The following is an 18,507-nucleotide window of genomic DNA, read 5'->3' on the forward strand; positions in this document are numbered from 1 at the left end:
TGGCGGCGGGCGGAGGGAGGACGAGTCACAGCTCCCGGGGCTGATTGGCCGCCACACTTTATAAGAGCTGCCCTGCCCGGGGCGCCGGGGGTTATTCTAAGTGTAGCGAAGCCGGGGTTTGGGGGGTGGGGGGAAAAGAGAAAGAAAAAAAGAAGAAGAAGAAGAAGGAAAAAAATAAAAAAAAAAGCTCAGTGGAGCCGCTTTGCAGAGCCATGCGGCGAGCCAGCCGAGACTACAGCAAGTACTTGCGGGGCTCCGAGGAGCTGGGCGGCGGCAACGCCCACGACAGCGCCCCGCCGCCGCCGGCCCCGCCGCAGGCGGCCCCGCCGCTGCCGGCACACCCGCACCCGCCGCCCGCCTCCCGCTCGCTGCTGGCCGCCCTCGTCCTGCTGGGGCTGGGGCAGGTGGTGTGCAGCGTGGCCCTCTTCCTCTACTTCCGAGCTCAGGTAAGCGGCTGCCGTGGGGAAAAGGGGGCGCCGAGGTGTTCAGGCTGCGGGAGGGAAGGGGAGCGGGCGTCTGGAGTGGGAGCCCCCCGTGGCGCTTCGCGTTTGTAGCCCCTGAGCTGCGCGGCAGCGCTGTCAGGACACTGCTCGTGGGAGTGCACAAGTGCACGTGTGTTGCTGTGCTAGAGAGCCACTGCCATCAAAACACCTTATCACAGCATCTATATATTTTAAAAAACGGTCTTCCCACTCCTGTTACCCTCTCCCCTCCTTCAGGACCCTGCCCTGATAGGTTCGTGTCAGCGCTGCGCACGCTCCCCAGAAAGGATAACCAGAGTTTTCGTACCATAAAGACTACTTTTCTTCTGCTTCCTTTATTTAAAAAAAAAAAAAAAAAAGACATAGTGTGGGTGTAATTCTGCTTTCGGCAGCTTGGCTCTCTTGCCGGTTTCTAGTTCCTGTAGATTTAGAGCAGTGCTGTTGGATGGACTTTGCGAACTTGAACTTTTGAGAGGGCTAAAAAATGCGGTATACCTAAGTGTAGGCTTGTCTAAAATACTCCCAGAAAACTTTCTAATGTCAAAAATGTCATCTTTGGTATCACTGAGAAATATACTTTCAAAGTAAGTACATAATTCATAATAATAAGATACGGTAATCCACCATTGCTCACCAGTTTCTTATTGTGCAAATAACACTTGGAAAAAATACAGTAGCTCTTGTAGAAGTTAAGTATAATTGCCTTAGAAATAGTTTTATTTATATGGGGCATGTTTTGAATGGATTGCTGTCAAGTTTGTCTCAATCAATCTAAAGTTATCCTTTCAAACTTAATTGTATCAATCTATCTGCTGTCAAATTTAATTGTGTTAGTCTGTCTGAGGTTATACTTTTTTAATAACAGAACTTAGGTTTTGTGGTTTATTCTGTTAAAATAATGAGAAGTTATTAGCAGGGGCCATGTTGGTTGGTGGACTAACCAAATGTGAATTAGCAAGACTTGACTTTATAGGCTCATATTAAGAAATTACATGATTTAACAGGACTGTTTTACAAGCTCTTCAAAACCCAAGAAGGCTGACTAAACTCTGACTCAGTTTTACCATACACTTCTTATTTTCATTTGCATAAAATCATTTGGGCTAGATCATGACACAATACGAGCTGAGACAATAACTGAGGTTTTGGTTTCTCCTCAGTTTTGTTTGTTTTGTGGCTTGAGCATTTGGAATTTCACAAGACACAAAACTAAGACTGACACCAGATTTTCATGGATAAACACATGTTTGTGGCCAAGAAATAACGTAGCACAATGCAAATGAGACAAGGAGCTGGTATATTTAAAAAGGAAAAAAAAAAAAAGCTAAGAATTGAATGTTACCAATATTGCAGAATGCTGCCATTCTGAACTGTAAAAAGATTAAGGTGTTCTGTTTTCTTTTTGGACCATATATGCAAAGTCTTGGATCCAAGAAATTAACCACTAACAACTTGTATTGCTCCTAAGTATTTATGCTGATTATGCTTCATGAGAAATATTTGATCATGGTCAATGGAAATGCAGCGCAAATTTAGGTATTCTGAGCAGATGGAGATGATGGAGACTCATGCACAGCACCAAGTGAGAGTGCTAAGTATTTTATTTCTCTGCAATTGGGAGATGCTTCAGTATAGTCTTCAAAAGCTTTGCTTTTACTTTTTTCATTCTGGTCCATTTCCTTCCTGTACTTAGATCAGAAAAGAGTATGAATTTGGTCTAATGTTGAATGAGCTGGAGGGGCTCAAAGCCAGATGTAGGGGCTGGATGTCAAACTCCCCCAGTTTAACTTTCAGTTTGGAGCTTATCCATTTTTCCTATTTGAAAAAAGTGTGTCCAAATGTTAAGTATTTTACTATACCGAAGAGTTCACATTTAAATAAATGGGGACCTGGAAGACGGATCTTTATTGCTGTTTCATGCATCTATGGAAGTCTGACTTTTCACTGTATTGTTTTTAAACAATGTCCTTTCAGACCTGATCTAACATCTTGTGAGCATGCTGGAGCAGTGGCTAACAGCAAACCGCTTGCTAGGGGTCACTAGCACTTTCTGGAAGCCCGGAAGAAGCCTTTCTTGGTGGTTAGGAAAGATCACAGAGTGTAAAGTGATATTTGATTAAACTTGAAGTTGGTTTAGGTTCGAAAACAAGTATAAATGGTTAACATTTATTTTAGGGAGAAAGTGCAGAATGTGATACTGTAACATTGCAAAATTGAGGCAATACTTAATAAGTAAAGTTCACTGGAATATACCGTCTTCTAAAATCAAGGCAAATCTTATTTTTATAAAATTGGCCCTTAATTCTGTAAATTCATGTGGTGTCACCATGGTATTGGAGTTCATTTTGTCTGCCCTGAATTACTTGAAGGGAGTCCAGGGATGCAGCTAAAGTGGTTACAGATGATGAAAAACCTTGATAACAACGGGCACTGAAAGACGTGATCTGATTCCAAGGCTGGAGACAGTAGATGTATATGCACAATAGTAACATGTGTAAAGTATAGTAAAACAATAGCTAGATTTTATCTTTAAATAGGCTCATAGCTCTAGGGTATTTACTTCCTTAATATGTTGTAAAGCTTTCTCCAGTATTGTCCATTGCATCTTGATGATTTTTTTCAGGTATTGAATCTTTAAGACTTCATGCTGAATGTTTTTATTTATTCAAAGGCTAACCTTCCGCTAACCTTCTGTGCCTTGCAAGGTAGCACTCTGCTCTCTGTAGACCACTCTGGTATTTTGTTTTGGCTCTTCAGAAGCTCTTCTCAGAACACATCCTTGAAAGCTTTTTTGTTTGCCACTTGTTGCCCGCAGTTCGGGTGTCGGTGCTCGGTATTGTCTGTTTGCAGCCATGGCAGCTCAGTACGTATTTTTTTTTTTTTTTTAATAAAATGTCAGTTGCAGGATTTCTGAGAAGGGCTGCTCAGACAGGTGAGCTCATTTCCGTGGTTGAGAAATGGTGCTGGCTGGGTATTCTTTGAAAACGGTAAGGGCAACCAGGTAGGTTATTAGTCCCAAGATCAGAGCTTCACCTTATCAGACAGTAAATCTCTAGAGATTTGTGACCTGTCAGGATGGGTTGTACAGCTTCAGTTTAAGTTGCCAGAGCAATCAATGTTTCCATGAAGTCCTCAATATTTTAACTTTAGGTATAGAGATGGTTTTCTGTCTCGAGCCTTCAACAGATGAGCTATAATCTGAATAAGTGCTTCTGTACAAGCTGCTGCTGTTGTTCTGGCACAGCGTTGTGTGCCACATTTGGCTCATTGCTGATGGACGATAGCTGCAAGTCTCTGCTGGGTGTGATTTGTCATGCCCAGGTCCTAGAAAAATGAAAATCTTTCATGATTTTTGTGTTTTAAAACCTAGTTTTGTCTGCTTTTCAGAAGTTGTGTTTAAATAAATCCCAAACTGGGGTGATAGTTTCTCACTAGGAGTATTGCTGATAAAAGTGAGTACCTGCTGGCAGTCTTCTGTTCAGTGGTGTGTGGAAGGGAGAGGACTTAGATATCCAGATCCTGTTGAAGGCCCTATTTCCCTCTGGTTCCTGACAATATCAATGTAAGTGGCTACATCTGGAGTAACGGGTCCTGTTTTGGGCCCCTCAGTGCTAGAGGCATATTAACAAGCTGGAGAGGTTGCAGGCCTCCATTGCTTTAGTTTCCATCAAGCTTGGCTAGACAAGGCCTCAAGCGATCAGCCCTAAGTTACACGTTGGCCTTGCTTCCAGCAAGGGGTTGGACCGGGCACCTTCCAAACCTAGGTCTTTCTCTGTGAACTGCCTCTTAACAGCTGTTGGTAACTATTTGTGTTTCTTTATCTCCACTAACTATTGATTCTCTGAGCTCCTGTGCACTGGTGGAATCTGCTGGGATACAGTTTTAGGTTGCAGTTTTACAGCTGTCAAAACTAGCTCTGCCTTCCTGTTCCTCCATGCCATTGTATTAGCTCCGATGCTTGCCTGACACCTGTAGTGAGCTGGCTTCAGGGTGCTAATCCTTCAGGAAAACGCATCAACAAAAATTTACCTCAGGGTAGTGCTCCATGGTACTGGTCTAAAGAGGAGGCTGAGTGCCAGGAGTGGGATTTCATGGTGAAGAAGGTGAGGGCACAGAGGTTCTGTTTTAGATCAGTTTAAACAGGTAATGGGGCTGCATTTAGAAGTTATTAGTGTAGTTCTTAGTGCTTAATAGAGTTGTAATATCTATAAACAGATTTTCCTTTGGATTCTGCTGTATCAGGCTACTCCAGAAGCTGTTACTGCCTCCAAGCCATCCTGTAACTCATCTCTACCCCTCTGCTCAAAGCTGTGGCGTCTTCTGATCCTCAGGTGAAACTTTTCTGACCTGTTCAGTTCCAAATCTGCAGGGATAACTAAGACAGCTAAACCAGCTCATGGGGTCTGACATTGGTTTGAATAAGTGGGGCAAACAGCTCTCATCTGGAGCCTTCAGTAGGAGGAGGCAACTTACTGTTACGGCTGTCTCTGCAACAAATGTTTTCCTCCAGTGTATGCTGTTGGATGCCTGGCTGCCTGCTGTAGGCTTGAGCTTACCTCTATAATCCTAACCTTATGCTTTTAAGTTAGTTTGGTTCTTTTTTGGGGTTAGGGAATTGAATTCATGTTCATGTGAACAGTTGACATAAATTTGATTCAGTCTGGCTGTTGCGTATTTTGCAAAACCTCCTTTGACATTGTTTTGTTCAATGTTATTTACAAGGAAAGTAGCCCCTAGTTTGGTATTATCTGTAATGGATTGACCTTCCCTCACCATGATTTTTCATAATATATTATGTAATTCTCAGATATAAATTGGTGCATTGGTGTTTGTTATGGAAAACAGTAGAAGTAAATGTTCGTATTAGACCAGCTAACCCAGTTAGAGAACATAGAGAAAGTTTTGAGTGCACAAACCCTTCTGATGTAAAAACAGCATAAATACATGTTGAGATCAATTGCTGAGAGTCTTAGGGTATATATAAAAGAGAACGGTTAATATCTGTTGAGTGTGAGGTATATGGAGGGGGGTTAAAGAGTGAAATGGTTTGAATAATGTTTGTGCAATTGAATTCTGCTGAGGCATGATCTTGATTCTTGGAATATCCTTCTAAGTCATCTTAGAATTAAGATTGGTAGAACTTAGGAGCATTCTGTGCTTACAACTAAAAATTATATTGGATTCAATAGCAGATATTAATTGCTAAAAATGTCTTGCAAATATTTTGGATTTACTAGACTTTGTCCAATAAAGAGGAGGTATTTTATAGTTTTATTGTCTCTTGGTCTTTCTGAATTTGTACAATGTTACCTGGTGACTGTTTCATGCAGCAATACATCTTGCCTGCAACATACTTTGTGATAGCTGTTTTCTGTTGCTTCTGTTTCTCCCCTTGAAAAGGATGTGCTGGATGTTGTACATACATTCCCCAGATTGTTGCTTTTGACATTTGTGTGTCATCTTGCAATCCGTATTTTTAATAGGTAGGATGCCTGCGTATGTTGCCTGCTAAAATAATTGTGATATTGCATCTAAAAATGCAATTCAGGATTATTGATTTTTACAGTAAAGGTGGGATTAATCTTTAACTAATTTTTAACTTTTGAAAGTCGATACCCAGCCTAAGCTAACAAGCTAGGCAGCTCCAGAAGATTTATTTTCCTATCTTATGTACTTGTTGCCTGAAGTAAATGTTCCTACAAGGAATGCTTTCTCTTCATTGTTTAGAATAAAAATTTAGCTAATAAGCTTAGCTAGTTGCCAAATTTTTACATGGTTGAAAATTTGCCCTGATTTAAATATGTTCTTGTGTGTTGAACAGACTCTTAAAACTGTGGCTGTCCTTATATTTTTGTTTCAGATGGACCCCAGCAGAATTTCAAAAGAGGACGCACACTGTGTCAGAATGCTTTTCAGATCTCAAGAAAGTATAGGTTTGCAAGATACACCATTCGAGAATCAAGATGTGAAGTTAATGCCGGAATCATGTAGAAGGATGAAACAGGCTCTCCAAAGAGCTGTGCAGAAGGTAAGTGGCAGTGTTTTCTTTTATGCTTGTAAAACTTTTCCAACATCTTTGTTCGGAGGTAAGTTCTAAAAAGTGTTTTTCGATATTTGGGTAATATGGTGATGGATCTGAGATCTCACCGTGTTTGCTTATGAACCTTGGTAGTGGTTAACCAATTCTGCATTCAAATACATTTTTTAGCTTTGTTAAAGGGAGGCTTGGAAGTCACACAGAAAACCAATCGCAGTTAGTTGATAGGCAGTTCTGACATTTGGGTGGGTGTGATGGCAGTCATCTATCCTAATACTTGTACAGGTTTGCCAACACTTCGGATGTGTAAGGACAGCTCCACTTTTTTTTTTTTTTTTTTTTTTTTTTCCAAACTGATCTTCCTGACTTTCTGACACCATTCTTCAAGCTAAGGGCATTGACAAGCAAAGTGCTGTCTGAAAGATGGAGGGCACAGTATTTGTTCCCATCTGCTCTTGTTTCTTACTCCTTCTGCAGTACGATAGTTTTGATTACCCAGAATGAAGGATAGTATCCTTTTTGTTGCTCATTTTGCCACAGTGGTGGAAGATCTGCTTTGCCATCATGATAAGTAGGCATTCTTTGCCCAGCACTTGAGAATGACAGCTTTTTTTCCAAACTCAAATAACAAAAGCAGGCAGCTAAATTAGCCCTAATGAAGAAACCTAGGCAAGCTGAATATAAGTCACAATTATTAGTAGTTACTGTGTTTGATCTCTTTGTATGTTTGTGATAGTGTTTAGTGCTAATTATGGGCTAATGAAGAAGCTGAATGTGTGCTATGGTATTCCTGGCTTATGAAGTCCATTATCTCTTCACATCTGTATATGACTGTCAGGTTTTTCATAAAAAACACTCCATTAGATTTGAGCTGAACCCTTTACAGAGTGACTTGTACTTGACTTAACTATACAGTGCATTAATTGTGCTGATCATGTTTGTTTTTAATAAAGTACCCTCGATGACAGATCTTTTGGGGGAACAAGGCTTAAAGCTGGGAGACTTGTTCCCTTTACTTGCCACCTCCTTAAAAAATCAGGAAAATGGGTTAACTCTGTACAACTAGTTCTTGCTTCCAGCATTTTCTTTAGACTATTACTACTTGTGTGTTCTGCGTGCTGCTACTAGAGTGCTCTTTCCTGCGGCACCCTTGAGAGCAGGGAGTTTATTACAGTAAGTGAATGGGAAGTTCTGCATTTTGGTTGTTTGCTGCTGGTTACTCAACAAAAGCTTTAACTTCAGTGGAGGCTGCATATTCTGCCATTCAGCATAGAGGTTAAATGCTGCAAAGGCAGTGGCCAAGATAAGTAGTGAGTAGGATAATTTTTCTTTTGGTTGATGACCGTTAGTTTGAGAACAATGATGCTTTCCCTGCCAAAGTAATCAGACTCCAAAAATTTTGAATGCAATGGAATGTATTAAGCAGCAGGGTCAGTGTTCTGGATGCTGTGTCATCATACGTTGATGACACAGAAAAATAGGTAAATGTTTGCCTAGGGCTACATTTGCATCTTTTCTATTCCTATCATGGAAATGAAAGAAACGGTGTTAAGGCAAATTAAGCTCGCCTTAAGCTGTGTGAGCTGAGCCCTTCATTGGTTCTGCTGTACCAAAAGGGAGAGATGCATCTGAATCTTATCTACAATTGGACTAGGCCCTTGTGTGGGAATGTGGTTCTTGTGACTGGAAAGATGTTTCCTATTTTCTCTGCTTTATTCAGCTTCCTGAAGTGTGTGTGTGTGTTTCAAGAGCTGGTATCCATATTTGCAGTGACAGTGCATTAGGTGACTGAAATGGAACACTTTAAAATACAGTTAAGTTCTCAGTTTTTTCAGTTGTTTGTCTTAAGCAATTCAAGCTATTCAGGAAATGAAAACAGACAACCTTTTTTTGTTACGTTTTATAGTCTGGTTACAGCTTTTAGCTTGCTGTGTTAGTTCTCATCTGTTTTCTTTGCACACCTGTAGGCTAGTGTTTAAATCTAAGGCAGGGACTGACATTGCAAGTGCTCTTCTGAAAACCAGTGTAGTAGTGCTGTAAGGTCAGGTCTGGAAACATTTGTCTCCTGACTTAAAAATAAAATAATTAAAAGAAAATCTAATGGTGACCTCCTCAACATATTCCAGAATAAAAATACTGCTTAGGGAGCAGCTTACTCAGTAGAAAACACATTTTCAATACTATTGCAAATAAACTTTAAAGCAGACAAATAATATACTTTCCTAGTCTGTCTGTTTGCTTAATTTTTTTGCATGTAACCCTAAAAACCCTTTGGCAGCCCAGATGCACTAACCACAGTTCTTATGAAGTCTGTTATGAGTCTGAAGTAGAAAGGACTACAAACATATCTTGGTCAATTCATAAGTATCTTTTCTTGGCAATACTCCCAGCTTCTAGCAGCTTGGGGAGTTCAGGCGTAAACTAGTCTCCTACACGGCAACAACACACTTTGTAGCTAGACCTCCGGGGCAGCACTTATAAAGAGATCTATATACTTAGCAGACATTTTAAGTGCATGTGGTTATGGACAAAGTGAAGGTTTCATGGGTGACTGTTGTAAGCTGTTAAAATTTCAGTTTCCACAGCACAACTTTACATGCCTTTTTTTTTTTTTTTTTTTTTTTCTGCAGGCAATAGACTACTCATTTGCATAGAGGTTGCAGTGCTCACATCTCAATCTTCTGAAGAATATTGGTTTTATGCACTTTCTATTTTGCTTCCTTCCTGATTAACATTCTTCAAACTGCTGAATTTCCGGCAAGATAATCAGATACTACTTCTTGATATCAACTAGCCTTAAAGCACTGAGGTGGTAGTAGTAGAAACATCTCTAAGAGAGCCTTAGGGTCACCATAGAAGCAGTAGGTGAATGTCCTGAGGGTGGGTCTCTTGCCTGGTCTTAAAAGGCTACTTGTAGCTACTCCAAGGAGACAATGAGATATTGTAAAAACAAAGAGGAGGAAAAAAACATTCACAGATGTTACATGTTCATATGTAACCTTGTTTGTGTGTACTCAACATCGATCATAATGTGAAGGGTAGGACTTGTGTTTTAAGGATGCTGATGACATGCATATGTAGTAATGGGTGTGGTAGCTTTCTAAAACCCAAAGCCTGCTGTGGATGAGGAAAGAGCATTTCCCCACACTCCAGACACTTATAGCATGGTTTTAGCTTTTAAAATTTGGAAGTTTTGCAGCCTCCCCATGGCCTTTTATTTTTTTGGAGGAAGGAAGGTATCTTCATTTTTCTGACTGGCTGCTTGTTTTTTGAACAGTGACTGTATGGAAAAAGTTTGGAATATGGGAAGCAGGCCAGTAGAGTTGACATAGTGTGTAGTGAGCAAATGACACGAAGATGTACAAAAGCAGCTTATTTTAAAACTAACAGTGTGGTGTAATTTTTTTGTGTGTGTAGTTTTTTTTTTTCTAAAAATAACAGCTTGGTCGCTCACTTGGTTCTGTGGCTGAAAAGTCATTGGCAATATTTTGTCAGCAGTTCTCATGCTTTTGTGGCAGCGTCTTAGCGACAGGTTCTGTTGAGCTGTTTCTGCTTTCTTAGCAGTAGTGTGCATTGTAATTAGGTATGAGGTGTCTAATGGTGTTCAGATGGGTTGTGTATCAGTAAGGTTTATCAGTGTCTTGGACCTGTAGAACCAGGTGAAGTGGAAAAAAATCATGAAGAAATGTTTTGGAGTACCAGAGTGCTCCTGTCAAGCCCAGGCTACGTCTTGGTGACCAAGGTGCTCCTAGGAAGCAGGGGAGTGGTAGGTTCAAGACCATCAAGACAAGTGGACCAAGGTCTTCCTGGCTAGCTGTTTTGCTCACCCAGTAGTGATGTTGTAGATGAATAGCACCACCATCAGTTAAAAAGAAAGTGGCTCAGAATGCATCTCACGAGTACCACAGCCTTTCTTCATGGAAGATATGCTGAGTCAGGCTGCCAGAGCTCAAAAAGCCAGGTACCCAGCTGCTCAAGTCAGAGCATCTTTGGAAACGTACAGAAGCAGAACTCTAGGCTCCTAAGGAAAAAACTAGGTTATAAGGAGGATAGCAGTTGGCTAGTTCAGGGACTTACCAAACTTTTCTTTTTTTTCAGTACTGTTTTAGATAATAGAAGATTGAAATGTAAATACCTCTTTTTGGATTTGTCCAGTAGCCTCTCCAGGCACGCATTCCCCAGAAAGAAAGGATCCTAAAAAAGACTCCAAACACAAGATTTCAATTAAGAAAGGAAAAAAGAAAAAGGAGTCTCCCCTTTCTGGGGAAAGGTTTGGGAGCAGCTGTAATGTAGTGGTATCTGAGAGTCTAGTCCATCTTCCAGTCTCTTTTACCTGTGTGCCCTGTTCTCTTCAGATGCTTTTACCACCTTTGGCAGTACCAAGTACTTGCAACTTTTCTTCTTAGTACTTCTGATGAAGTTAGAGATCAGGTGTGGCTAGAGGCTGATGTGCAGCTCCTAGAACTGAGCTTCATTTTCATGCTGCTAGAACTGATGTTGAAGTAAGAAGATCAGAGAGGGGAAGTGAATGTAAATGGGGGGAGGTGGACACGGGTTTTGCTTCTTTTGAAGTTGCGATTCTTCTGCTTTTCTTCTCGTCTCTACAGCAGAAAGCATCGTAATGATTCATATCTACACAATCAGCATATCTCTGCTGAAGTATTACGCTTTGATAGTCATACTACAACTTCCATGCTGCTGTGGCTTTTCATTTTGGTTTAACATTTAGACACCTACTGAAAGGAGAAAGAGAGAGAAGGTGTTACAGATTTCACTGTGGCTGCAGAATTACATAAAAGCAGGAGCGAAGAGTTTTCAAAGCAGGATTTCAAGTTCTAAAACATTGCAGTGATAGAGAACATGGTGAAACTTTGCTGATTTGGCCAAATCTGAGGTCAGTTTTATATACATGGCGTTTAATTAGACAACCAGCAGTGTGTTTGATGTAAAGAGAAAAAACACAGAATCCCACTTACATTTCAGAGATAACAATATGATTTGCTATATGCAGCAAAATGTTTCCTACTAAACATCTTGGTAGTTCCACAGTATGAGATAATCTCAGTAGGAAGGAGAGTATCATCCCTGTCTTTTAGGAAACAGATGAGGAGAGTCATGGTGGGGAACAGAACTGAGGAATTCTGTCAAGACTGTCCAGGCTTGTAAAAACATATTGCTTAGACTTCTGAAAGCTGCTGTTTATACATCTTCATAAGAGGAAGACAGGAGAGGATTGTTTAAAAGCAAAGCTTTGTGGTAACTGATATTTGCACTGATCTTGGTTTGGGGGTAACATGGACTTTGTTCATGTTAAAATTTATCTGCAGTTTTGGGGAATCTGTACTTCTGGCACCTGCTTAATTTGGACCGGTACAGATGTGGAAAATGCTTAATCCTTCAGTGCCTACACACCTTGATATGAGTAAGGCTTGGATGCAAAGCCTTACAGTCTTGCAACCTCTCATGTTAGTGGTAAAGCATGCGGGGTGGAGGTTTTAATTTATCTCATCATAAAGGAAATGCGGGGCTTAGTTTTCCACAATTCGTGTGATTACATACTGGTCTCTTTGTAGAACTGCCTCCTTCGTTACCTTTTGACCCCAAGTCAATTCATAAACTTCATGGTTTTATGTGGTGCGTTTTTAGCAGTCATTGTTCCATTATACTTAGAAACGTTCCAAGTGCAGTAAGTAGAAATGGCTGTAAATGTCTGTAATCACTACTCCGATGAGCAGTGCAGTGATCACACGCTAGCATTCATATCCTCCTTTATCAGAAGTATTGGACAGAGGAAGTAATTTGATTATGGCATTTAAACTGTGTGTTCACGTTATACATCCCGTAAATATCAGGATATGTATTCCAGGCCTCTGGCTATACTGTAGGTATACAGTATACCCCCATGTATACAGAGAAGATACTGTGTTGTAATTGTGCCAATGATCTGTGATACACAAGCAAGCAAGGCAACATCAAAGCAATGTCTTTTTTTCATTTTAGGAAGTCCAGCGTATCCTGGGAAGAGAAACACCAAGACCAGAAAAAGGTAGATGCTGATTTATGAATAAGAAATATTTTAGTTCTATTAAACTTGTTTTTTTCTGAGATAATGGATTTCTTTTATCTTCAGCTGCAATGGAGGCATTAGGAATGGACCTGTACAAGAGAAATAAGCCTGAGAAGCTGCCTTTTGCCCATCTCATTATTGATGATAAGAATATTCCATCAGGTAAGTTCAGTTTTAAGTGGATGCTTCTAATGCTACTATGAATGTGCTCAACTCATTACTTAAGCTGTACGTGTTACTTTTCTGCTTTATATAACCAAACCAAAAGGGAATTCTCCGAGGCCTGAAATTTGAGATTTTGCCAGCCTGCTCTGTTTAGAGACAAAAGCCATCTGCACATGAGGGGTTAGCTTCTTGCCAGGAGGGTAGTATTCTTTCCCCCTCCAAGTGCAGTGTCATAGTCCAAATGTTCAGCTTCATAAAAAGAGAGCTTTAAGCAACTTGTAAAATGGCAATCAGAACTTCTACAAGCTTTCTTACTAGTTCAGATGCCTTCTGACAACCTTCTCTTCGAGTCAGATTGTGTCTTTTGACGTAGCTCAGCAGTAGAGGATGCAGTATCAGTAAACTTGTCTTAGTACTTTGTCTTTGGAAGATTGAATTAATTTGCTAGCTGTATACATGATAATTTGCATCTACAGAACTGGAGTCTGCCGCACTTTGAGAAATTCACCCATGGGACTTTTTTTTTTTTGCTGTCTATCTAGATGTTACTCTGTAAAGTGTATTTTTACCAGGACTAATACTTGATACTTTTTACTGATGTACATCGCTGTATTAACTCTAGGGAGTGAATTAGCACATTTGTGAGTGATGGCAACAGAAACATTGGTCTTTTTTTTTTTTTTTTTTATCAGCACAATCTGTAGGAGCTTTCAGAAATACAGTCCCTGTAGCAACAAACTTTTGTTTCTCCTTTGAGGAGATCAACCTCTTCCAACGCAATGAGTTGGGCTTATTCCCTCTGATCTGGCACATGTCTTATGCTTTCTTAAGAAAAGCATTACTGGGACAGCTTCTGCTGTTTGTATGGGCACTGTGGCAGTAAGGGACTGCAACCTTTTGGACAGCTGGAACCCTGAACCTACTGATAGTGAGGTGCTTTACTATCTTATCACTGGTGTGAGGTGCTACTCACTTGACTGGGTGGCGTAGAGATTAACAACAGACATAAAGGATGAAGAATTTGCCTGTAGATCACCAGGAGTTGCTTTTCATTCTGTTTCTGACTGCAAATTTCTGCTTTCTTCCAATGTTTCTTTGCTCTACATGTCTGAAATCCTTCTAAATAGCTCTATGCCATCCATGAGTCTGGGCAGATTGGTTCTTAGTGTTTTAAATTCCCTACTGTCATCACTCTAACCCAAAATAAGCAATGCCGGGGGGGGGAAAAAGTCTATCATTATCAAACAGGATTTTATTTTGTTCAAGTAATTTGCAAGGAAATGCCTTTCGTGAATAGGCATTGAACACTTTCCTTTCACCTGGTTCGCAATAATACCATGCCTCAGATGGACTTCTGCAGTTGTGGAGTGACGGGGGAAAAATAACCCTTCCTACATCTTGGCGTCCCACCCATCATTTAGCTGCAGAAGCCATAGTGGTTTAGATTTGTTGCATTAGGTTAAAGCTGGATGCTTGCTGTTTGCTTTTTACCAAAGCTCGCTTTAAACACTACCTAGGTTTTAAATGAAAACAGTGAATTTTGGTTTATAAATTGATTGTAGAAATTAGTCACAGTTTAAAGGAGAAGAGCACAAACAGAAATAAATGCAAATGTTAAATATATCATTTGGGATGTGAATTGGTACCTTTAGCTAGTACCTAAAGAAACACTGGTATTTTTGAGCTATTTACAGCTACAGGTTCAGCTTAGCTGCCCTCTGCCTCCAGAAGTGGTTTTTCAGAGCAGCCAGAGCTTTGGCCCTTTCTTCAGGCTTTATTTATACCTGAAAGCTACTATAGTGCAAATAAGTAATAAATACTGGTTTACTTCATCCCTCCATCTTCTTTCCTACTAATTCTGTTGCATCTCAGTTGTGTTAGTCTTAGTTCATGCCTGCAAACATTTAATACATTGTTTTGATTTGTCTTGAGTTACCAGAAAGACTGAGAATTCTCTGTTTTTTAATGCTTGTTACCATGTTTGGAAGATTACCTTAGTCATTATCTCTGACTTTTTCGTTCTGTCAACATGGTTTACTTTGTGTTGTTTCTTCCAGGGCTCCATTAAAAATTTTGCATCAAAAGATGCTGTATTACAGCGCTTCTGACTGTCCTAGAACTTGTCTTATGTTTTGGAGTTTCATATATGGACAGCTGAGTTGGTGCTTCTATGCTCCATTTTTTTCCTCTGCCTGTGTTTCTGCATATTGATCGCTTGGGTGTTTTACCACCTGCAGTACTGAGATCCTGCTTATTCCTTCCATTAAGGGTTGCATGACATTACTTCCACTAATGTGCATTTGTGCTACTGGCTCTGACATGCCTCTTCTAAACCTCTGAATTGTGGAAAGACGTCCGTCTCCCGTGGTTATTGCAGTTACAGCATTATAATCTAGGTTGAAAGGCACTTCCAGAGGTCATTAGGCTAATCCCTTGCTCAAAACAGGTCTAATTAGACCTTTAGATAGGATCGTTCTCCATCAGCTCTTGGCTTGTCCCCCTACCTGACCGTTGAGTGATACATATTGCTCTTAACACCAAACAATGCGAACAAGCATCACCCATAGCTGCTCTCAGTATCAGAATTACAAGTCACGGTGGCATCTATTTTCCATCTTCCCTTTCAGCAAAGAATTCTGTGTTTTCATTGAGGGTTTCTTCAGAATTGCTTCTTGATTTTTGAGGCTGGCAACTAAAAAATTTACTTGCCAGGTTAAAAAAAAAAAAAAAAAAAAAATCTGCTTAGTAATTTGCAACTTCCTGGTGGGCTGCCAGTCAGTCACAATATGCCAGCAAGCCTTTCTGCTTGGTCATATGTACACATTTTTGCCTAGTATTTCTGTGCCTCTGTCCTTTGTCAGTTCAAGCAGAGATATTGGCTCTAATTTCTCACCTACCCTCCTCATTTTGAAGGTAGCACAGCTTCCCAGGGTGGTGTTTCAGGTGGATTTAACACTGTACAAGAAATGCTACAACTTCTTCAGCTATTCTTCAGCTTCAGAGATGTGCTCTGGTATTTTGGCGTTCCCTTGCAGATGAGTTATTCCAGGATAGGAAACTTAAGACCTTAGTGTGGCTACCAATTTCTTGATAGTTTTCAGAGTTTTTTTTTTTTTTTTTTTTTTTAGAGGTACTGCACAGAAAGCTTCTCTGTACGAGTTTGCTTGGGTAATTTATACTTGGCTACAATGAAGCCATAAGGGAACAGATACTTAATTAGGTCTGCTTTTGATAGCCTGTGCTTTGCTTGAATCTCTGTGTAAGCTTTTTTTTTTTTGTTCTGGACTACCAGTAGAGTATTCTTCTCACATGCAAAAGTTGCCCTTTGCAGCTAGGGAAGACTCATAGCTCTCAAATTCCCCTGTTCCTACTTACCTTCCCTCACTTCAACACAAACAAATCCAGGAGGCAGCTTTAATCAAATGTATCTGGGGTTGTTCCCCAGCATGTTTCTGAGCACTGGGGGTGGTAGGAGTAGATTGCTTTGGTTTGTGGGGGGAGGATAAGGCACTGAGTATTCCAGGCAGGCCTGCAGATGCACTGGGAGTCCAAGGCCCTCAGGTGCCTGTGCAGGTGCTTCAGAGGGAGCGAACAGAGCTGGGTTTGTGTGGGAGTTGCTGGTGGTTAGGAGGACAAGTTGGCCAACTTTCATCTCTTGTGCTATGCCGTGTGTATCGTGCTGAATAAATGGTAGGTTTTAGTGGCTCTTCTGTGCCATGGAGCGTCTCCAGAAGGGCAGGGACCTGTGTGGCTTTCTCAGGAAGGTGCTTTTTCCTCTGCCCATGGGTCTTGGCTGGTTCTTCTGTGACTGTTATCTGAATCATAGATGATTTATATAGCACTAAAGATACAGAATTGTATTGACTTTTTTCTTCCTTTTTTTTTGTTTGGTGTTCTCAAATGAGAACATGCTTATCTTTGTACTGCTGCGGTCACAAGAGCATAAACTACATAAAGGTTTCATAAACTTTCTATTTGAGGAAATATCAGTTAGGTCTGTTCAGATGCTGCTTAATTATTCCTTGCAAACCCAGGTTAACTCATAACAAGATTTGCTCTTTTTTTTTTTTTTTCCCATTAGCAATTTTTCATTTCAAATTCTCTCAATTGTCTGTTACCTGAATAAAGTTTTAGGTGGAATGCAGTTTCTTTATAGAACTTGTTGTGTGACTGAGTGCCATCAAACTATTTATTGGCCAGGCAAGTGCTTTGTACCATGTTCCAGCAGACATTCTGTGGGAGGGCAGCACATGATGAAAAAGGAAATTTCTTTTATTTTTTTTTTTTTATCATAAATGTCTAATATTCTGAAGCATTAAACTTCACTTTAGCCTACATGAAGGTACTTGCTATTGATTTTAAAAATCTGGGTATTGCTTTTTAAAAGTTGTGTTTTGTGAAATGCTTATAAATGAAGTAATTTTTTTTTTTTCCTCCCCTCTCTTCAGGAACTCGTAAAGTGAACCTTACATCCTGGCATCATGACAAAGGCCAGGCAAACTTATCAAATATGACGTTTAATGATGGGAAACTAATTGTTAATCAAGATGGATTTTACTACCTGTATGCCAACATCTGTTTTAGACATCATGAGACTTCAGGCAACCTGACGAAAAGAGGGCTTCAGCTGATGGTGTATATGACTAAGACAAACCTTAAAATAAGGCGCTCTGATGTGTTGATGAAGGGAGGAAGCACCAAATACTGGTCAGGGAATTCAGAATTCCATTTTTATTCTGTAAATGTAGGAGGGTTCTTTAAATTAAAATCTGGTGAAATGATAAGTATCCAGGTATCAAACCCACTGCTACTAGATTCATCACAAGAAGCAACTTACTTCGGGGCATTTAAAGTAAGGGATTTAGACTGAATATTTAGCGTGCTTAAATTGGGGGGAAGATGGGGGGGGTAGAGGTCCAGGAACAACTTGAAGGCAGAACTGAAGATTTTTTGCATCCCAGTTGCATTTGTATAAGGCATATAGCTCTAAAGACATGTTCTGCCCTGTGCTGACTCTGGCAAGAGTTCCATAAATGCATCAAGGATAAAATTGTGTAGTTCTGATTCAGTCTTACACCAGTTTTACTTTGTATGTCTCCACTGGCTTCAGTAGAGTCGTTATGACTTCTACATTGGTATAATTGAAATCAGAGCAATTGGTATTACTGAATTATTTCCACATTCTGACCTGACTGCTTGGCACAAACATAGGGCAGGACAGAATTTGGCTCACAGATTGCATTCAGGGCTTAGTCATGCTTGGGGCTGAGCATTCTGACCCTGAGACAGCAAAGATTGTGAATGTATAACTAATTCCATTGCATTTGATGTGGCTTTTCACATGCTTAGTTAAGCATGTTCATACTTTGCTGGGTTAGGGTTGGAAGGCTCAAACCACGGCAGAAATGAATTGTGGAACACCTGAACAGTTCAAATCACATTTTTACCTGATTAAAAAGGGCTATTTCTAGGAAGAAGGGAGATCTGACCTTACAGTTCTAAAAGGTTAATTACAGGTCGTCATTATTGTTGCACAGCTAATTGCAAATATAGATTGCCAAAATACGGTGTGCCTTTAAAGTATTACATTGTGCCAGAACCTGCAAAGACATTTTTTTAGACAAAAAGTATGTATTTTTATATTCTGTAATATCTAAAGTTATATTTTAGGTGTAATGTTTTGTGTAAAAAAATGTAAATTATATTGTCCTATAGTATTTGATACAAAATATTTAAAATTCTCTTGCTGTTTGTAT

The 18,507-nt window shown here is 40.1% G+C and overlaps 1 protein-coding gene across 1 annotated transcript; it reads left to right on the forward strand.

Annotated features, from left to right (window-relative positions):
* The first annotated feature begins 212 nt into the window (after window positions 1-212).
* Window positions 213-17,970, forward strand: TNFSF11 (TNF superfamily member 11). Its single transcript, XM_032207488.1, has 5 exons — window positions 213-446; window positions 6,343-6,510; window positions 12,520-12,565; window positions 12,650-12,748; window positions 17,200-17,970. The coding sequence occupies exons 1-5, from the start codon at window positions 213-215 to the stop codon at window positions 17,619-17,621; spliced, it is 969 nt and encodes a 322-aa protein (XP_032063379.1). The 3' UTR covers window positions 17,622-17,970.
* Window positions 17,971-18,507: the final 537 nt, after the last annotated feature.

This window comes from Aythya fuligula, chromosome 1, assembly GCF_009819795.1.
Source record: "Aythya fuligula isolate bAytFul2 chromosome 1, bAytFul2.pri, whole genome shotgun sequence".
NCBI classification, from domain to species: Eukaryota; Metazoa; Chordata; class Aves; order Anseriformes; family Anatidae; genus Aythya; species Aythya fuligula.

Bases quoted from the DNA above. Each gene is read 5' to 3' on its own strand.
- TNFSF11 (XM_032207488.1), top strand. From the start codon at position 213: ATGCGGCGAGCCAGCCGAGACTACAGCAAGTACTTGCGGGGCTCCGAG. The intron at 447-6,342 runs GTAAGCGGCTGC...TTTTTGTTTCAG, and splicing joins TCCTCTACTTCCGAGCTCAG to ATGGACCCCAGCAGAATTTC. The intron at 12,566-12,649 runs GTAGATGCTGAT...TTTTATCTTCAG, and splicing joins AACACCAAGACCAGAAAAAG to CTGCAATGGAGGCATTAGGA.